Source organism: Diabrotica virgifera, chromosome 1 (genome assembly GCF_917563875.1).
Source record: "Diabrotica virgifera virgifera chromosome 1, PGI_DIABVI_V3a".
NCBI lineage: Eukaryota > Metazoa > Arthropoda > Insecta > Coleoptera > Chrysomelidae > Diabrotica > Diabrotica virgifera.
Genome location: NC_065443.1, coordinates 116,950,128 through 116,964,407, shown reverse-complemented (window position 1 = coordinate 116,964,407; position 14,280 = coordinate 116,950,128). Strand labels below are relative to the sequence as shown.

Below are 14,280 nucleotides of genomic sequence, written 5' to 3'. Positions count from 1 at the left end.
TTTATGCCGCCTACCTTCATTTTTCCCAGGTCCAGAGCAAAACCTAAGCTACTAGATAATGCTCCACCTGGCAGTAACGCTTTCTATCATTCGTCAAGATGGATGCAAAAAGAAATTTTTTCTAATCGGTTTAGTCATTTTATTGAGTTTTCAAAACCCTCCAAAGAACATCCTGTTCTTTTACTTTTGGACGAACATACGACCAACACAAAAAATATTGACGTCATAGAGAAAGCTAGAAATATTGGTGTTGTAATGTTGTACTTCCCTCCGCATACCACGCATCGATTGCAGCCTCTAGACGTCAGTTTCATGTCACCACTCAGCACGTATTATACGTCAGATGGTCAAAAATGGATGCAGCAACATCCAGGTCTACACAAATCACAGTTTCCCAAACAGGAAAACTTTTCGGAAACGCATATATGAAAGCTGCTTGCGTCCAAACCACTGTGAATGGGTTTAGAAAGACTGGCATTCAAACTCTCAATCCGGAAATTTTTGAAGCCTGGATATTTGAACCAGCTGAAACCACAGAAACACCGATGAACGATCCGATGATTGGTCCAGTTTTAGAAAATAAGCGCTTTCCACCTCGTACCCCACCATTATCACAAAACCAAGTTGATGTTGATTCGTTAATTCTTTATTACCCATTTTATAACCTTTACCCCTCTTCACGGTTTTAATTACTTCATTCAATATTAGATTAATGAGTAGACGACTTAAGAAGTATCTCTGCCTTACACTTGTGCCTGTCTATTTCCTCTGTCAGTTGCCCATCTAGTCTGACTGTATTTTATTATCCTTTTATACACCTTCGATTGTTTTATGATATAGGTACTCTGTTTTGAACTTAAAATCATTGAACTAACTCTCCTGATATACCTAATCTGCTTATTTCTAACTAGTTTCTTTTCAAACAAATTTAACTGACCTAATGCATCCAGGTGTCGCCTATTCTTGAAGGCTACCAGTTTGATTTTCGAAAAATTCGTTTAGAAAAAGACACTTTCTTTCAGACATTAGATCTCTATGTAATGTAGGGCATAACGTGTCTATGAAGCCCCACTTCCCTTTACTTCAAAGCACGTAAATCAGATCTTCAACAGCTTTGTTCCATAATGTTGCCTTGGGAGATGGCCTTAAGTTTATATCCACTTCATGCGTTTCCATGGATATTATTCTGTATTGAAGTATGTATGTATTTAAATAATATACTTGCATTTGGTGCGATTGATTTTCCCCCATCAGTGCATTACTTATTAAATCCCGATGTCAAAGAATAGTATAAGGACGAGTCAGAACGCCGTCAGAAAAAAAGGCAGAAGGCAGAAAGGCAGAGACAGAATTACCTAATAAGATAGAAGAAAAAGAAGAAGAAGTAAAATTTTATGAAGAATATACACTCCATTATTAAATTTACAATAGAGAAGGAATAGGACAATGCAAATTATTTTTTTAAAGAAGAAAACCCCGTGGTTTAGAGAGGAAGTTAAGATAAAATGCGAAGAAAAGAAGAAAGCCTTTTTACAATACAGAACAAAACAAACACAACAGGCATACAACCACTACAAACGAATCAGAAACGAAACGAATACTTTAGTGAGACAAATAAAAAGTGAGCACTGGCAGAGTTTCTCAAAACAGATGGAACACGACTTCTACGGAACACAAAAAGAAGTATGGAGAATGATCAGAGGGCAAAGAAAGGAGATGAACGAATTAATAAAAGCGAAACACATTCAGAAGGAAACATGAGCAAACTACTTCCGATCTCTATTTGCTAAAGGCGACGATAATGAACCACCAACACCAACACCAACACCAGTTACGACAGACGAAGAAATAAACATCGAGGAGGGAGAGGTAAAGGAAGCATTGAGAAAATAAAAAAATAGAAAATCTCCAGGAGAGGACAGAATATCGAACGAACTCCTAAAGTACGGAGGACAAGATCTAACGAACAGAATACCACAAGAATGGAGATCAAGCATCCTAATACCCTTCTTCAAAAAAGGAGACAAATCAGACCCGGAGAATTACAGAGGGATTAACTTATTAAACACAACATTAAAATTAACAACAAAAGTGATAACAAACAAATTGAATGAAATTATAACATTAGCAGAAGAACAACAAGGTTTTAGGTCGGGAAGGTCATGCACTGACGCTATTATTTATAATGAGGCAAGTTCAAGAGAAATCGTTGGAATACAACAAACCTGCATATTTATGTTTCGTGGACCTTAAGAAAGCATTTGATAGGGTCACATTAAAGGGCGTTATTCACTTGTTATACTCGAGAGAGGTACCTCTGGGATTAATTAAAACGATAGAAAACATCTACCAGAACAACACAATAAAAGTAAAAGTGGAAGATGAACTAACTGACCCAATTGAAGCCGGCAATGGGATAAGAATGGATTCCTTGAGTCCTTTATTGTTCAACTATGATCATGGACGAAATAATAAAAAAAATAAGAACTAAAAAAGGATACCAAATGGGAGAAAAACAACTTAAAATAATCTGCTATGCGGACGATGCAATACTAATCTCTCAAAGTGAAGATGATTTACAACGTATGCTGCACCAATTCAACATAATCGCCAGAAAATTTAACATGTTAATTTCCTTACAAAAGACAAAATGCATGGTTATAACAGCAGATCCAATAAGATGTAAATTGGAGCTGGAAGGTCAGATAATAGAACAAGTGATGGAGTTTAAATATCTAGGCATCACATTATCTAGCTACGGAAGGCTCGAAACAGAAGTGGAAGATCAAGTGAATAGAGCAAACAGAGCCGCAGGTTGCCTGAATGACACAATATGGAGAAACAAAAATATCGGAAAAGAAATTAAAGGTCAAACCGGCACGGTTTTTAATTTTGAAAATCTAACTTTAAAATTTAGTATCTTCACTTAGAATTCATTTAACCAACACATGGCTTTTTAGCCATTTTCAATTTATTTACTTTTTAATTATTATTTACATACCAATATAGAGGGCGCATAAGATAGTGGTTCCTTCTTTATCACTTAATCACTTTAATGAATGACAGTGCTCAGCTGTTCACGTGAACTCACAATGGTTTGACGCAGCCATGTTGTAATTTTAAAACTAAAATAGAATTTAGATGTGATAAACTTTTAATTTTAAGGGTTTTATACCTGATATCTGTGGCTTTTGCCCAGTATCCATGATTTATCATGTGATTTTTAACAATTGCTCTTCTATGAAGGATTTATAAGAAGACGTAAGTTTTTTTCAATCTTTTGTTTATAAAAAATCTCTTATCTTAAATGTCCTTTTAGGAAGCTCTGATGATGGCATGTTATGTGTTGAAAGTACTTAGCTGATTATTAAAAAAAAATAATTTACACACTTTCAATTTCTTTGAGAACATTACACCTCTTTGCCGGTTTGACCTATTTAAAAGTGTGTACAAGTCTGTACAGTCTGTTTCAATTTAAAGAAATGAAAGAATTTACAAAACAGTCATCAGACCAATAATGACATACGCGGCAGAAACATGACCCGACACAGAGAGGACAAAAAGATTGCTCGAAACAGCGGAGATGAAAACCCTTCGAAAAATCGATGGTAAGACTCTATGGGACAGAGCTAGAAGTACAGATATACGACGGAGGTGCAAGGTGGATAACATTAATAACTGGGTAAGAAACAGAAGAATAGAATGGAATGACCACATAAGCCGAATGACAACAAATAGGGTAGTCAGGACAGCAAGAGACGGTTCCCCAATAGGAAGACGATCAGTGGGAAGACCACGAAAACGATGGAACGACAACTTACTAAAGGCACATTGAAAAAAACAGACAGATTCATGTCTATATAAAAAGAAGAAGAAATAGAAGAAGAAATTATTTTTACATCAAATGTATGTCCTCACATTTCTTTAATATCACCACCCAGAAAATATTCTTCATTTGTTGTTATCACCCTCTTGCATTACGACCTTGCCGGATTTCACAACCTTTGTATTTCCGGATGGACCGAAACAACAATACCAAAAAAATTCGTTTTAATTTAATTTTACGCTAATATAATTAGCGTGTTTGATTCTTAATCTTTGTGTCTGACAATGACACAATAAACACAGCAAGTAGACATTATTTGCCTAATGATATTTGAACACGACGAAAAACCTTGTAGCGTATTCATTAGCAGACGATGATTGCGACGTGTGTCTTCCTGCAATTTTCGATATTTCACAGTGTGTGTACATTATTGCATTTGCAAGCAATTGGGTAACTACTTATGGCGATTATTTCATTCATAGGAGATTTTGACCAATAGAAAGCTACAGAAATCTGAATTAAATCGATAATTTTTGATAATCTCCCGTCGTTAAGTATATTACGTCAGATGCCCTTCGTTGCTACGAAAAAATACATTCAGTGACATTAATGACAATTAATGTTTTAAAAATTATAAAAGAGATGACTTTCAATCGTCAAATATTTATAAAAACTGTGTGTTTAATGGTACTTACATAAATAAATTACAATACAATGTTGGTTTTGAACAGTTTTATTCATGAAATAATCGCAACAAATTGCACTCGACCTCTGAAATTAATATAGAATTTTTGCTCTCGTGACACTTTGACATAATTTCACTCGCCTTCGGCTCGTGAAATTAAAACTGTCAAAGTGTCACTCGGGAAAAATTCAATAATTTCAGAGCTCTTGTGCAATTACTACTGATAATAATTAACAAGTGATTTAAAATTTAAAAAAAAAAAAATGATACAGTGACGTATACATGTAAAGAAATACCAACCAATAAGTCTACTGCCTGTTATGTCGAAAATTATGGAAGAAAAGAGGCAAATGAAAATTACTGCAATAAAAGAACTTCTACCTATACACCAATTTGAATTTAGAGCCAACCATTCAACAATTGAACAGATCCATCGACTGGTAGAAGTAATCCAAGACTCTTTTGAAAGTAAGTAATATTGCTGAACTGCATTCATTGATGTAAGTCAAGCATTTGACGAGGTGTGGCATCAGGGACTACTATATAAACTAAAAAGGACCTACACCAACACCAGAACATGTAGGACATACTATACTCATACCTAAAAGAAAGATATTTCCAGGTAATATGGAGACGAAATAACCGGTTTACATCTCATAAAGGCAGACGTTCCTCAAGGTAAGGTTCTTGCGCCGATCCTTTACCTACTATTTAACTTTGTTTTGCCTACTGACAATAAAGTATATACAGTAGGGTGCATCGAAAAAGGCGAAAAAAATTTATTTTGCGATGGAAAAGTAATACTTCACAAAAGTTGCCCAATCAACTGTTAAGTATTTTGGTAAAATTTTTTCGAAATTGGAAAATATCTTCTGCCCCCCCCCCAAAGACAATTAAAAATTTTGAAAAAATGTTAACAGACGAAAAAAAAAATTTATTTCGAAACTAAAATGTAATAACTCGCAAACGTTGCCTAACACACTATTATTTAGAATTTTAGTAAAATTGCGTTGAAATAAAAAAATATTTTCTGCCCCCCACGGCAACTAAAAATTAGAAAAAATACATTAATATGCGAATTTCTTTTTTAAGGGAAATGCAATAGCTTATAGAACTTGAATAAATAAATTCGGTTTAAATTGGAAAATATTTTCTGGTTTCACAAGGCTATTAAAAATTTAACTTAAGAAAAGTATACTAAAATATTCTTTTTATAACAAAATAGCCTAACTTATCCGTCTCCCTGACGTCACCCACGTTTTTTAATGCTAAAATAAATATAAAGCAAAGTACAAAATTAGGTATATAAATATTACAAAAAAATATAGTAAAAGCATTATATTCGAAGATGTCTTCCGATTTAGCATAGTTTTTCTGGAATCAATTCGAGTTTTTATAAATCCATGCCTCGAATACGCTCCACAAACTGCTAGAGGAGCTTGTGTCACAAGCTTGACACATCGTTCTACACATTGTTTGTGGCAGTGATATTTCTCAATCTCAATGTTAAAAGGGTCTAAGTTAGGGTTCTTAATAAAATCTCGCAGATTGTCACTCGAAAATCTAGAGATATAGGTGGTTCTCTAAGGTGATATACTTGTTAGTTAATTAACTCAAATTAGTCGTTTGAATAAAATTTTTTATAGGAGAAAGTTTGAAGACCCTCACATTTTTTGGATTTGGCCACTGGCAAACTTCTTTTGATGTCCAAGGGCACAAGGGGTAGATCATTTAAATGTCGCAGACATACAAACCACTGAAGCGGTTTTTTAAGATGATCTTCTAATAGTCGTATTACATCACCCTTAACGCCAGTATTTACGACTGTTTCGTCACATGCAGTAGCTGAATTTGATACTTTCTGATATACCAGACAGGTGATACCCATATCCGAAATATTTGCACCCTGGCTCATGCACAAGTGTTATGTGTTCTTCCACGATCGATTGACAATAAAACTTGGTACTGTTTTTTACTTGAGCTAAAGTTTCGTCTTTGCGTCGTAACTTTCTTCTTTTACCGTTGTTCCCTCTGATTATATTTGTTTTTGTTTTCCCTATCAATCGAGCTTATCACCATTTTTCTGGGACCTCTTTGATTTAATAGAAATTCTCGCTCATCCAGAGGCACTTTTTGAGATTTGCTACAAAGACAATTAGGTGTCTTTGTAGCAGAGTGTCACATTTGCATGCTGCAAGATCGAAACGTGTAGTTTTACTTTTGTTCTTAAAGCATTGAATTTTATTTTTGTAAAATTCACTGTTTTGCCTGTTCTTAAATGGTTTCATAAGTTTTATATATTTGTCATGATAGGCTTTTAAAAGCTGAATAATTCTTGTATGTTAAATTATTGGAATTAAAGCCTTTTTCCATATTTCCTCCAATTTAATTGCAACCTGTTCGGCAATGCCAGAAAATTCTGGATCTTTCTTGCTGAGTTTTTTATCCTCTTGCAACCACAAAACTTCATCGCTTGTTTGTATTTCGGTAAAACATTTTCAGGTATATTTGATGGTTGCCCAAAAATGGGGCGGTCCACAGCACATCTTGATTTTATTCCCCATGGTCCTGGTTTATCTATTTTAAAAATCTTTAATTTACAAACAACAATAATAACAAAGTAAGGCATCGCACCAAACATAAGTGAAATTACACGCAAGGACTCACGAAGCGGGATATTTCAAAGGGGTTGGGTTGGGGAGACTGAAAAAACAAATCAAACTTTAAATATCGTTTAAATTTGTAATTGACACATTTTAAGTTTTCTTTAATTGATCTTAGATCGAGTTAGCACATATTTTATTCCAAATAATATAAATTGAAATTTCCATAAAAATCAGATACTTAATAAAATTCAAGGTCGTTGGTGGAGCAGAAGATTCGCTTAGAAAAAAAAATTAAAAATACTAATATGCTGAAAAATAACACTAGCAACTTTTTCACACTATTAGATATAACATTTCCAACTTTTATTTTTTCGATGCACCCTAATATACAGCCACATTTGCAGACGATACCGCAATAAGTAATACATTCAGATCCCGTTGTTGCAGCAGAACAACTTAAGCAAGAAAACTTAAATAAAGTCCAGAAATTGAGTAAAAAGTGGAAGATAAAACTACATGGATCTAAATCAAGCTACATAGTATTCACTAAATGCCATAGCGATTCTTCTCAAATATTACTCAGCAATACTCCCCTTCCAACTGTAGATACTGTAAAGTACTTAGGCTTACAGATGGACAAGAGACTCACCTGGAAAACCCATATATGGAAAAAAAGAAAACATCTTGATACCACATATAGAAAATATTATTGGTTCATCACTGCTTCAAAATCCAACCTAGCAATCATGGACCGATTTCAAAACAAGGTGTTATGAGCAATAACTGATGCGCCATGGTTTGTAAACAACAAAGACATCCTACAAGACCTTCAAGTGCCAACTGTGAAGTGATAGTGCCACACAGTGATAAATATTTACAATGACTAGAGAACCATCCGAATATGTTAGCGTTAAAATTGGACAATAGTTAAAATCAGACTCACTAAACAAAAATTATCATTAGATTTATCATTCTTGAGTTAAGAAACGCTTATTGTAGTCGTAATTGTAATATTCATGTAGAGTAAATATTTATTGAAATATTTCTCTTCGCGCCAATAATGTAAAGTCAACAAATGTATTTATGGTTTCTTTTTGACTGATTGCACAGTAAACGAACAATAAAAAATGTAAAGAAATGTAGAAAAACTTCAGAAGAGCCATGGAAACCTTTGTAGAGTGCACCAGAATAGTAAACAAGGTCGTCAAAAAAAAAACTTTGGATGATAGACCGAGAGTTAAAATTGCTAGAAGACCGAAGAAGAGTTAAAACTCTCATACAACATAACGAAAACAATAATATCGAAATGAATAGGCTGAACAGAGAAATAAAAAGAGCATGTAGAGAAGACGTAAAGGTTGGAATAATTTCATTTTCTCGAGAATGGATAATTTTGGAAAAAAATCCCGAAACAGGCCAATTTTTATTTTTAAATTACGACTTTTTGGCATATATATCACTAGTGACGTCACCCATCTGGGCGTGATGACGTCATCGATGATTTTTAAATAAGAATAGGGGTCGTGTGATAGCTCATTTGAAAAGTAATTCAATTCTCTATTTAGTAATATAAACATTAGCATAATTATTTATACAGGGTGTCCAAAAAAAATTTTGGATTAAAGTTATTGACATAAAAAGAAGAATGTATGTGATTTATTTAGTTCAAAATACATTTTACTGCTCTCAGAAAACTGAAAAAAATGTTAATTTGAAAAATAATCATTCATTTTCGCTTAAATTAAATGTTCAAACTGTCACGAGGCTGGTGGGTGGCGGCTTTAATATTGAATTTAATCAAAAAACAATATATATTTGCCAAATAAACATTTTTTCCTGTTTTCTGATAGCAGTAAAATGTATTTTGAATTAAATAAATTACACACATGCTTCTTTTCATGTAAATAAATTTATTTCAAAAAATTTTTTTGGACACCCTGTATAAATAATTATGTTAATGTTTATATTACTGAATAGAGAATTGAATTACCTTTCAAATGAGCTATTACACGACCCCTATTCTTATTTAAAAAAATCATCGATGAGGCCATCACGCCCAGATGGGCGACGTCACTAGTATGATATATATGCCAGTAAGTCGTAATTTTAAAATAAAAATTGACCTGTTTTGGGATTTTTTTTTCAAAATCGTCCATTCTCCTAATTTATTCCATCCTTTACGTGCTCACTGTATATTATTATAGCGGAGCTACTGAGCTTTATCACACTAATCAATCACCCTGTATAAATCAATAACATTGTTTTTAGATATATGTAGTCATGATACTATGACAAGATATAGTATCATGGATAGTATCATGATGTGTAGTTAATTATATCACTCACCTTCTGGGACTAGTCGTTTCAGTTTCAGGTTCCTGAGGCGTATGCGGAGTCACTACTGGAGTACTTGGAGAAGTCGAGTCGATGGTAGATGGCAAACTGGTCTCACTAGAGGACACACTTCTCGGTCGCCTGGACCTGGAGGACGCCGAACTACTACGCGCTCGTCCGCTTGGTTCATGAGACACCGCACTATGTTCAGATTCACGCGATCTAGACCTCGAAGGTCTAGCAGAACTTTGCACAACGCTAGCAGGAATTCTCGAAGGTGCACTAACGGGCCGCCCGGATGTATGTACCGCGACGTCTTCTACCGGAGCAGCAGCGTCGGACAGTTCCCCACCTGGGGCAACGTCGCCGTTGGGTAGTGGCAGGTGTCGCAATCTGCGCATCGAACTACGCAACCACGTGCTCTTGTTAGCGTCTTCTTTGGGTTCTTCGTCCATGGTGGGTGCCGAAGAACTGCTGGGGACTACCGTAATGCGGGGCGCCTCCAAGACGACGGTTCCGGTACAGCAGTCTGCTGCCGCGTGTGCGCGCCGCTCTAGTGTGATGTCTCTAGCGACGTCCTGCACCCAACTCCAGTCGATGTCTTCGTCCGACTCGGCAGCTGGACGGGGCTTCCGGCTTTTCGGGGAACACCTGGGGAAGTAGGTGTCGTGATTATTAAACACGTGTTGTATGAAAACAATACCAATAGTATAATATAATAATCAGTGTCGGACTAGAATAAAATTATAAAAATGGTACATTGTATCAATGCAATAATCTTCTAGTATCTAGTGCTATGTCATATTCTAAATGTTTATTTTCTTTCAAATTTGCTGTTCTTTTTTGCAGTGCATATATTATTTTATAAATTGACAATTTATTGATAAAAATTTCTGCTGCCTTCTAGGTATATCCTTTATGTTGGTAGTACACGTTTTTAATTAAAATTTATGAGAACCAACTCATCAATAAACTAGGATAAACTGCTACAATTTCTGGTCATTAAAGGAGAATACAAAGTGAGTGTAATTTGAAAACTGAAAATTTAGGTGCTGCTCTTTTTTGACACCTCTTCTCATAGAAGGGATGGATAAACAGTATTCCTTGTAAAACATAATCACCACTTCTTAAACTTAACAACGTCTGAAGTTATTCTGAAAAATTTCTTTCGTCTTGCAGCATTAACTATCATTTCTTTGTACATATTTGCATTGGTTTGTAAATCCAGTCGTTAATTAAAAAAAGTAGAAATCTTAGCACTGCATAACTTATTTGGTCATTTACACTGTAGCTTGACCTTCTTCTTCTTTTTCAGCATGTTTCGTCCACTCCTGGACAAAGGCCTCCCCATGAGTTCTCCATTCTTCTCTGTTTTGTGCTATTTGGTGCCAGTTTCTCCCCACTTTTGCTTTGATGTCGTTTAGCCATCGTTTTTTTGTCTTTCTCTGCTACGACTATGCTCGCGTGGCGCGTGGTCTCCAATGTACAATGTTTCTCGTCCACCTTTCGATGTTGTCCTACCCAGTTTCATTTCATTTGCGCAATTCTTCCAATTGCATCTTCCACCTTCGCCCTTCTTCGTACTTCCTCATTTCGTATATGTTTCCTCAGAGATACTCCTAACATAGCTCGTTCGATCGCTCTCTGAGTCGTTCCCAATCTATTGGCTCATACCTCTATAAGTGTCATGAAACCTAGTTCATGAAAAAAAGTAACTACATTCGGATCTTTTTTTTAAAACTATTTCTTCATAGAAGCCTTAAAACTTGCATACGTTCTACGTTTATTGAAATATTGTGCATTTCAAAGACATTGTTGGCTCAAGTAGAAGCTCTCTGAAACAGGTAGGTATAACCGGCAACTGAGGATTTTGCATATAGTTAAAAGTAATGCTGCAAAGACTGGTGTCAAATGCTACACATTTTAGTAGCAAGGAAAAACATTTATTGGTAGCTCAAAATAAGTCAAGTTTAACGAAATTTCGACGAAACAAAAGTATTGGGGACGATATAAATTATATATGGTGGAGTTAACGAACGGAGTTTTTGGAGAAGCCGATATAATTTCGAACCCCATAGACTTTTTGGTGATGCACATATCGTGAGAACCATCGAAACTACCTAAGATGGGTGAGTATGAGTGTTGTTAAGACATTAAGTGATCCTGCTAAAATAACTATGCTAAATAGGCCGATCAGTAGAAGAAGAAGGGGGCGATCTGAACTCAGATATCTGGACGATCTGAAGGAACTGAGATTGGAGTAGGGGAATACTTACTTTCCGTGTCCGGAACACCAACAACTTTAAATTCTGTATTTCCAATGGTTGGCCACATAGATGGCCCTGTCATTTGCTATAATTAAGTCTTGTTCTGTGCAGGTCTCTCTCATCTCTGTGCATGATAGTAGATGCCGGCTGGTCTGAACCGCGCCACAGTCGCAGGTATCGTCCTCCTGGTATCCCCATTTTTTCAGGTTACTAGCACAACGTGAAACGCCGGTTCTTAGTCTGTTTAGCGCTTTCCAAGTCGGATACGGTAAATTGTGTCCAGCAGCCATTTCCTCCGAGGGAGGAAAATGTGTCGCAGTAGTTGACGCTTGCCATAGGTGTATTCGGCGCGTCTCTGGCGCTTCGGGGATGGATCTTGATGTTTTCAGGAAGCTTTTCCGAGATCTTAGTCTGCTTGGCTGAGTTTGGTGGTCATATAAGTGATGTGGATCATATAAGTGTAAGTCATTTGGTGGTCTTCGGTCCGTCTCCTGCTTTTTCCGTTCTACCTCTGACGTGACCTTTCTCCTGATTGGTGGTGGAGCAATTCCAGCAATGGGGTATACCTCTTCGATAGGTGTCGGTTTCAGGCAACCCGATATTATACGGACCGTTTCATTTAGAGCCACGTCGACGTTCTTTGCGTGAGCAGAGTTTGCCCATACTGGTGCTCCAAACTCCGCGGCCGAAAAACATAATGCCAAGGCAGAAGTGCGGAGAGTGTGTGGTTGTGCTCCCCATTTTGTATTAGTTAGCTTGCGGATGATATTATTTCTGGCACTTACTTTCTTCTTAACATCTTGACAGTGGTATCGGTAAGACAGAGTTCTATCCAGACGGACGCCAAGGTATTTTGGCGTCTTGTTGTGTTCCAGCATCTGACCACGCCATTCCACCTCCAGCGACCTTCGGGCATGCTTGTTTCTCAGGTGGAAAGCACATACCTGGGTTTTTGTGGGATTGGGTTTCAGATGGTTTTTATCATAGTATAGAGCTAAGTCTCCCAGGGCATCTGTCAGCTTCACTTCGACTTCATTGAAGGTTCTTCTCTGAGCTGCCACCGCTGTATCATCAGCGTAAATAAATTGCCTTGTTTGTTGGTGTATGGGTTGGTCGTTGGTGTATATGTTGTATAGAAACGGCGCGAGGACACTTCCCTGTGGTAGCCCATTTTTTTGGTCCCTCCACCGACTGTTCTTGGACTGGAGCGTTACGTAGAAGCGTCTATTCTGGAGGAGACATTTCACTAACCTTGTTAGTCGGAAGTCCTTTGTAGTTTCGTAGAGTTTTGCGAGTAGCCGTTGATGGTTAACTGTATCATAGGCGGCAGTTAGGTCTATGAACGCTACTCCTGTTATTTCCTTCCGTTCAAAACCATCTTCAATATGTTGGGTGAGATTAAGAATTTGACTGCAGCAGCACTTTCCGGGTCTGAATCCTGCTTGTTCTGGAATAATTTTAGTCTCCACATATTCTGCGATCCGGTTCAGTATCATTCTTTCAAAGGCCTTGAAAAGGTGGCACAAGAGAGATACAGGTCTAAAACTCTTTGTATCCGCCGGATCCTTCCCTGGTTTTAAGAGGGCTACCACTCTAGCTTTTCTCCAGATTTTGGGGATTTGTAATGTACGGATGCAGCAATTCATCATTTTTACGAGCCACTCTACGGTTTTTAGTCCAAAGTTCTTTATTTGCTCTGTTCGTATGTCGTCCAGGCCAGCCGCTTTATTATCTTTCATTTGATGGATCGCGCCTCTCATCTCCTCTAGACAAAAAGAGGTACCTAGAACATCTCTTTCTTCGTCGATATTCCGTTGAGCTCTCACCTTGTTCTTTCTTGATGTCGTCTTACCGTTCATTAGAAGATGATGGGCTATCTGATCGGGTGTGACTTCTGTCATGTTGACTGCCGGAGCAGCGGGATCGTTGCCAAGATTCCGAATCAGCTTCCAGGCACGTCTGCTGTTTTGTTTCATGTCCAGACTCGTGACCAGCTTGCACCACCTTTCCGTTCTGTTGGCGGATATCGCATGTAACATTTCCTCCCCAGCCTGTATTGTCGCTTCCGAGAAAGGGTCTTCTTCATATAGCTGTTCGTATCTTTTAAGTAGGGGTTTAGATTCTTCATTGAGCCCCGCTATGTACTCAGTTCGACAACCTCTAGGGATAAATTTCCGTGATACTTGCTTTACGATTTCTACAAATTTATCGTATGAATCAGGGCAAGGTTCTAGCTGGGAAACTTCTTGATCCAATGTTTCAGAGAATTTTTCCCATTTTGCTTTAGTAAAGTTGAACCTTCTCTTGAAAGGAACAATTTCGTATCTGATTGCCGCGTTGGAAAGACAAATTATTGGTCTGTGCTGTGTCTTTGGGAGAGCGCTTCCAACGATTTTTGTCACCTGGTCTCCAATTCTGTCGCTGACAAATATATTGTCTGGGTTGTAACCTCTGCGCCATCTTCCGCTGTTGAACGACGCAGGCTGCTTTGGATCGTGAATAAGTTTTAGGTTCATGCTTTCAGCCCATTTTTCTAGTTCTTCGCCATTGGAATCTGTTTCG

The 14,280-nt window shown here is 37.1% G+C and overlaps 1 protein-coding gene across 3 annotated transcripts in view; it reads right to left on the bottom strand.

The window, feature by feature from the left end:
* Window positions 1–14,280, bottom strand: part of LOC114349527 (sodium-dependent transporter bedraggled) — a 413,358-nt gene that overhangs the window by 175,277 nt on the left and 223,801 nt on the right. For all 3 annotated transcript variants that reach the window (XM_050659642.1, XM_050659638.1, XM_050659648.1), the window contains one exon: window positions 9,464–10,102. In XM_050659642.1, the coding sequence (XP_050515599.1) occupies window positions 9,464–10,102 (639 nt within the window). The remainder of the gene's footprint in view (window positions 1–9,463; window positions 10,103–14,280) is intronic.